The sequence below is a fragment of the Oryzias melastigma genome, linkage group LG9, assembly GCF_002922805.2.
Source record: "Oryzias melastigma strain HK-1 linkage group LG9, ASM292280v2, whole genome shotgun sequence".
Classification (NCBI taxonomy): Eukaryota; Metazoa; Chordata; class Actinopteri; order Beloniformes; family Adrianichthyidae; genus Oryzias; species Oryzias melastigma.
Genome location: NC_050520.1, coordinates 24,001,079 through 24,008,378, shown reverse-complemented (window position 1 = coordinate 24,008,378; position 7,300 = coordinate 24,001,079). Strand labels below are relative to the sequence as shown.

The 7,300-nt window shown below is 37.4% G+C and overlaps 1 protein-coding gene across 1 annotated transcript; it reads right to left on the bottom strand.

The window, feature by feature from the left end:
* Positions 1–375: 375 nt before the first annotated feature.
* Positions 376–1,666, bottom strand: LOC112148163 (gastrula zinc finger protein XlCGF17.1-like). Its single transcript, XM_024275004.2, has one exon. The coding sequence runs from the start codon at positions 1,551–1,553 to the stop codon at positions 561–563; it is 993 nt and encodes a 330-aa protein (XP_024130772.1). The 5' UTR covers positions 1,554–1,666; the 3' UTR covers positions 376–560.
* Between the last annotated feature and the right edge of the window lie 5,634 nt (positions 1,667–7,300).

Here is a 7,300-nt window from a genome sequence, read left to right as displayed (position 1 = left end):
TCACAAAAAGCGGACTATTTGATCCATGGTCACGCGCCATATTGTACAATTACATTTTACCTGGCAAAACATTGCGATTAATCGTGATTAACTCCAACACTGAAGTGTGATAAATCAGATTTTTTGGTAACGATTGACAGCACTAATTAAAAATAAATGCTCTGAATGTAGAGTTTCATGTGTGATTTCATATTGTGATTATTCACATTTATAAGTGGTTAGCAAATGCTCAGACTAAATCAAAAATTTACAATGATTATTCTTTTCTTGGTTTGCGATTAATAAGTAATTTTTATTTTATCAATTACCGGCCCTAGTTAATAAATGATTTCAAAAACCTTGTTATAATTACACATCCACATTTTGCTTTTTTTAACCGTTAATCTGTTAATGGATTATTCATGAATCCATATTCTATAAAACATTCTTTCCTGTATGAGTTCTTATATGTAAATTAAGAATATATACTGAACAACTGAAACATATTCACGTTCTGAATACGTTTCTGCACGAGGAAAAGGCTTCTCTACTGAGTGTGAGATATATTTTAATCACATTTCTTACAAGAAAAAGACCCCTCCTGTGTGAGTTCTAGTGTGTCTTTTTAAATTAGACTTTTCACTAAAAGTTTTGTCACATTCTTTACAAGAAAAAGGCTTCTCTCCTGAGTGAGTTCTCATGTGTGTTTTTAAATTGGATTTTTCACTAAAGCATTTGTCACATTCTTTACAAGAAAAAGGCTTCTCCCCTGTGTGAATTCTCATGTGAGTTTTGAGATAAGATATACAAATGAAACTTTTGTCACACTCTTTACAAGAAAAAGGCTTCTCTCCTTTGTGAGTTCTAGTGTGTCTTTTTAAATTAGACTTTTCACTAAAAGTTTTGTCACATTCTTTACAAGAAAAAGGCTTCTCTCCTGAGTGAGTTCTCATGTGTGTTTTTAAATTGGCTTTTTCACTAAAGCATTTGTCACATTCTTTACAAGAAAAGGGCTTCTCTCCTGTGTGAGTTCTCATGTGTGTTTTCAGATTATGCAAGAGACTAAAACTTTTATCACATTCTTTACAAGAAAAAGGCTTTTCTCCTGTGTGAGTTCTCATGTGTGTTTTCAGACTATGCATGTGACTAAAACTCTTATGACATTCTTTACAGGTAAATTGCTTCTCTCCTGTGTGAGTTCTCATGTGTGTTTTAAGAGTATTTATTTGATTAAAACTTCTGTCACATTCTTGACAAGAAAAAGGCTTTTTTCCTGAATGGGTTCTCATGTGTGATTTGAGATTAGATAATTTACTAAAACTTTTGGTGCATTCTGTACAAGCAAAAGGCTTTTGATGGATTTCCATGTGAACTCTGAACTGAGACAAGTAACTAAAACCTTTACCGCATTCTTTACAGACTATTGGGATCCTCTGATCTCTGTTCTGTGGCTCTGTCTCTTCATCTGTAGTTGAAGTATGTTCTTCACCCTGACTATCAGCTCCATTAAAGCTCTGCTGATCATTTAGATCTGCTGCACTGTGAACATGTTCCTCCAAAGTAGGAATCTCCATCAAGGTTTCAGTCTCCTGCTTCAGATCAAGCTGCTCTTCATCCTGACTGATGCAGGACTCCTCCTGTTCCTCTTTAATCTGTGGAGGTTCTGGTTCTTCCTGTTCTTCTTCAATCTGTGGAGGTTCTGGTTCTTCTTGTTCCTCTTTAATCTGGGATGGTTCTGGTTCTTCCTGTTCCTCTTTAATCTGTGGAGGTTCTGGTTCTTCCTGTTCTTCTTTAATCTGTGAAGGTTCTGGTTCTTCTTGTTCCTCTTTAATCTGGGATGGTTCTGGTTCTTCCTGTTCCTCTTTAATCTGTGGAGGTTCTGGTTCTTCCTGCTCCTCTTTAATCTGTGATGGTTCTGGTTCTTGATGGTCCACTGTGAAGTTCCTCTGCTGGTTATAGGAAACTTCTTGAGTCCTATAATCCTGGGGGAGGACTGCTGGAACACAAACATAGAAAGGAGACATTATTTACTTTAAAATGACTTAAGATATTATCATACAGTAATAATATAAAAAAGACATCTCAGTGAGAAATTCTACCATTTAAATGTCAATAGAAAAAAGTAACTTCTCAGATCTGATTCAAAATTAAGACAGTAAGAAGGAATTTTGGTATTTCAGTCTTCAGTGAATCAAACACATAATGGAGAGAATTTCTAAATGTTGTGCCACCACTCCCTTAATTGGAACCAGGTGTGGAGCAGGTGAGGACAATACAGACTCAGGACGGGTCCACAGCCACAACGTTTAAGAAGGAAGTTGTGTCTTGTGTGGAAAAGAACCCAGAACATTCCAGCTCCCTGATCACAGCTGGTGAGATTCATAGTATTCGGTGAAGAGAAGTGTGTTTTGTATGTATTTTACATAGGATGCATTGTATCAAGCAGTGCTTGACTCAAACATTCCTCTTTGGACAGGCGTTCTGCCAGGCTAGCTCGTAATCAGAGGATATTCGCTCTCCTGTGGTCCTTGTGAGGCTATATTAATAAATTAATATTGATGTGTTGAAATTAGAGCTGTCAGGCGATTAAAATTTTTAATCGCGATTAATCGCATTTCCTGAGTTAACTCGCGATTAATCGCAAATTAACATCTGGGCTTTTTTAAGGAAAAAATGTGGAATTTAACAGTTTAACAATTTAACACTAACAGTTCTACATTAATTATGAAAACAAGAATGGCAAAACTAATAGTTTTCATCAGAAATACTTTATTTTGTAACATTGTATTGAGATAAACTTTCTTAACAATAAAAGGCTGTAACATAAAATGCCTAACAAAAGCCCAAGTTCAAGTGAAGGGCATTTTAAATTCAAAACTTCAATCAACGTTCAGTAAAATAAAATGAAAAACATCCAAAATAAAATTTCCATAACACTTTCATGTTCATTTTTTGTCAGGACCAAATCTTTTCCTCCTCTGAACTGCAGTAATAAATGAAATAGAGATTTATCATTTCCAATTAACTTTTGTTTTTTAAAACATTAAAGACTGAGAAAAGCGGGATACACTGTGGATAGTTTGACAGTCTGTTACTGCCGCCGCGTTCTCTGGCTGCAGCTCGATGCAGCGACGTGTCCAGCGGAGCTCACGATGAATATGCCGGCAGACAGACCGCTATGCTATCACGCCTCCAGAACATTTAAAACGTCCCCCGGTGCGCTTGCTGTTCGGAACGTCGGGGGTCCGCAGCTCTCGAGACGCAGCGCCGGACGCGAGCCGGTACCACCAGACGTAGTACTGGACGCGAACCGCAGCCGGGTTAGGGTGCAGGAGCTCTCCAGGTCCTAGCGCCGGGACGGTTCTAGCTCGGTGGTTGGAGACCCGCCCGTGATCTAGTGAGAGCAGTCGGTGAGTTAAAGGCGGGACGCCCGCGCGCCGTATGGAAAGGCACGTATGAGAAAATCCGCGATTAATGCGTCAAAAAAATTGTCGGCGTCAAGCACATGTCAGATAAATGCGTTTTTAACGCGACAAATCTGACAGCCCTAGTTGAAATATAAATGTAGATTTTCTATCATGGTTATTTTTCAGATCAGCTCTGGGGTTCTGTTCTCTATTCTCATCTACTTCTCCCCTCTTCTATCCTTTATTATTTATTGTATTTAGTTCTCCATCCTTTTGTTGGTGCAGTTCCATTCACATGTTGTTCTTCTTTCCCACTCTCCTCTGGGGAGCAGGAGAGATTTCAGATCCCCGGTGGATCGCCCACGCTCCCATTCTTGGCAGTGGACCACGCCCCCGACACCATCCTGCATCTCTGAGTGAGAGTGATTCCTGCTGGGTCGTCTTTCCTTCTGCTCCTGGTCGTGGACTGAACTTCTGCTTCATCTTGACTATGGACTTCATCATCACTTGTCCCTCAGCTTTATCTGAATGAACTCTTAGATACGTAGTTGTAGAAGCTAATTTTTCTTTAACTGTTCTGGTATCGCCTGTCCGTCCTGGGATAGGATCTCTCCTTCATGTGGGAATCCCTAAGGTTTCTTCTTTTTTCATGACTCAGGTTTTTTTTAGGAGTTTTTCCTTACCGGGAGGGAGGGTCTAAGGGCAGGGATAACCAGTTTATTTAGTCTTAGTTTTTAACTATTGTTCATATTTTGAAGCCCAATGAGGCAAATTCCTTTGTGATTTTGGGCTATATAAATAAAATTGAATTGAATTAAGTTAGTAATATTTTGAATATCGGAGCAAAGCAGGAAAGAAAAAAAGTTTTTTTCCCCGCCTCAGAATCAGAGGATTTAATGGGATACTGTGAATGGTAGAAGATTTATGGCAGGCTTAAAAGCCAGTTATTCAATGCAACATTATTGGTGTTTGGGGGTTAATTACGGTGGCCTGAAGGTTAGATCACATAAACAAAATTCATCAAGGCCAAACATTATAAAGATCTCAATGACAATTAAAGATGAAAATCGCATAACAAACATCAAGTTTTAGAAATTCAAAACAAAACAAAATTCTACCAACCAAAACAATTCTAAAAAATGGAAAAAAGAAATGTTTCAAGAAACAAAAGTACATTTTAAAAAATACAATGAATGGCTCTATAAAGATCACTAAATGTTTGAACGTTTTTCTTTTACATTGGTTGAACTTTAAGCTCTGAAGCATTTTAAAGTCCTACTTCAACTATATTTGATTCATTTTCAAAACATTTTAAAGGGGCCCTATCATGGTTTACTTCAGCCTTTCAGAGTAAATTATGTCCATATATATGATCATATATTACGTTGGGAACACTGAAACACAAATTATTTATAAAATACGAGTCATTTTTGTGGATCGTTTTAATACCCTAAAGGTGGGTGTGTTTTCGTTGTGGTCTGGGGGCGGAGCTTGCAGCATAGACTCTTCCTGGAGGGAGCTGTTGGCATCGATCTTACTTCAGCACGTTTCCACGACCCGCTCGTTCTCATGGGTATGGGAGGGGCTTCTGCAGACAGTGCAGGTTTTTACAGGATTACTCTTAAATGCATGAATGGATCAAAATGGCGATTTGTGGTTCTTTATAGAGAGGAATGAACAGTAAAATGCATTTAAAACCTCAAAGTAGAATTTTCATGGTAGGGCCCCTTTAAAGTTGTCTTTTAATTGTGATTCTGTTGTTTTAGCTAGAATCTAAAAGCTTGTAGTTTTCCAGGACATAATTTCTGTAGAGTGACAGGTGTTCATTAGAAATTCTTCCCTTATATCAGACCCAAAATATTAGAAACCCTGAACGTAACATTCATAGATGAAGATTTCCCTGCTTTTCCAGCTGCAAGGGTTACACAGGTAAAACAAGATCTACAAATTTGTTGGAATACACAACCTTAATTTGTATTTGCTATTTTTTTTCTCTCAAAAATAAAAAAAAGACATTGGTTGGTTGTCTGTATCGGCTACAATAGCCCGGAAAAATATTGGTTATCTGTATTGGTTGTAAAAAGTCAATATTGTTTGCAGCGTGCTACGATGTCTTCTGACTTGTTTAATTTCTCAAAGAATGAGAAAGTAAGAAAAAATTGGGAGTCCACCATAATCAGGAATACATTCAGAGACGTACGTAGGCCTTAGAAGGCTATGGAATACCTCTGTGGAGATTCTAACGAGACATTGGAGAAACTGGCTTCACTTTAGATGCTAAGAGGCCCAAATGTGACCTGGAACCCAAAAGGTCTGTTACCTCCCAAGTAGGGCTGGGCGATATGGCAAAAAAATAAAATCACGATTTTTTTCATTTTATTTCACGATTTCGATTTTATCACGATTTTTTAAAATAAATTCAAATTGACAAAAATTTAATTATAATGATTTTAGTTGAAAGAAGCAAACACATTTTTGAACAAATATTTTTATTTATTCGAATTAAATAGTTATCTATTAAGATTAATCTGTAAATATTGCAAGAATTGCACCTTCTACTGCTACAGCTAATGCATTGCTGTCAAATGAAATGCTTCTAAATATCAGTGAGTTTTTATTTTGCCTTTGTGCTAAAATCCATAAAACAGAGCTTGTAAATGATCGTCACCCAAGACCAGAAATGAGGGAGACTGATGAAGTTTATAGCACGAATGACTGATAAAGTTTAGTAAAGTCCTTTCTCTATTAAAAACATCTCAAGGTGCTAATAAGTGCTAATAAAAATAATTTTAAATAAAAAAAAAAAAAAAAAAACACCCTTTACCACATTTTCAAATTAAACTAAAACTTTTATTGTTTTTGGATAACATACATGGTAAATAAATCTCAATAGCTTCAGAATTTACCTTCAAATAGACGGTTTCATTGTACTTTAAGAAAAAAGCTCCAGCTAGCATCTTTAACTGATACAAAAAAAAATTTTAAACTTGGATGATAACATCAAATACATCTGCCAAACTGTTAAGATTCCAAACACAGAGATAATAGCAGTAAATGTTGTGACAGGTTAAAGTTTACATCCACAGCTCCTTCACTAACATCTGCTCTCTGTGTTTATGTCCCTGAGCAGAAAGCTAGCGTTAGCATTAGTGCTGTAGATTCTAGCTGGGCTTTTATTCGGTCCGAACGACCAAGAAAAAACCTCAACAGTGACGCTACGGATTAAGAAAATTATGTGCAAACTCACTTACACTTCTTACAAGGGGAGTGCAACTGACGATAAGATTTAAGCTCTTACAGTAGCTAGCAAAAACTATGCAAAGAGCTAGCAAAACAATGCAGTACTGTGCATCTTGACCGCACATTTTACGTGTTTCCAACATGAATTACCATCAGTTTTTGTGCAGGTTGAACGTAAATACGTGCAATTAACATCCACTATGTTTAAAAACACGAAACATTAATAAAAACATACATCAAAGAACCAAACTAGCATGCTACTCGTGAATTACTAGCACCCACTTTAGCACACTGTTCACGGTTCCCAGCCTGATTTCTCTCTATTAAAATGCGATTCCTGTCCTGTGATGATTCCTCGCCATCGGATTATTTTGTTGTCAAGGTTTCTGAAGTGGATTGCAAAACACTGCGTCTCCTTTTGTTACTTTTTCGGACCTCCGTCATTCATTACTCAAGAAGACTCGATCCATAATGATGGCGCACGCGACTCTGTCCCGTTGTATATCCCGTGGAGAGGAGGAGGAGGAGGGGGAGCAGCAGCAGCTCGGATTTAAAGTCACAGCTGTCAACAAGCTTTTGCCTTCTGGCTTTTGCAGCTTTTTGTAGAAGATCGTGATATAACGATCTCTTAAAAATGACAGATCGTCAGCTTTGGAGATCGTACGACGGTTTTT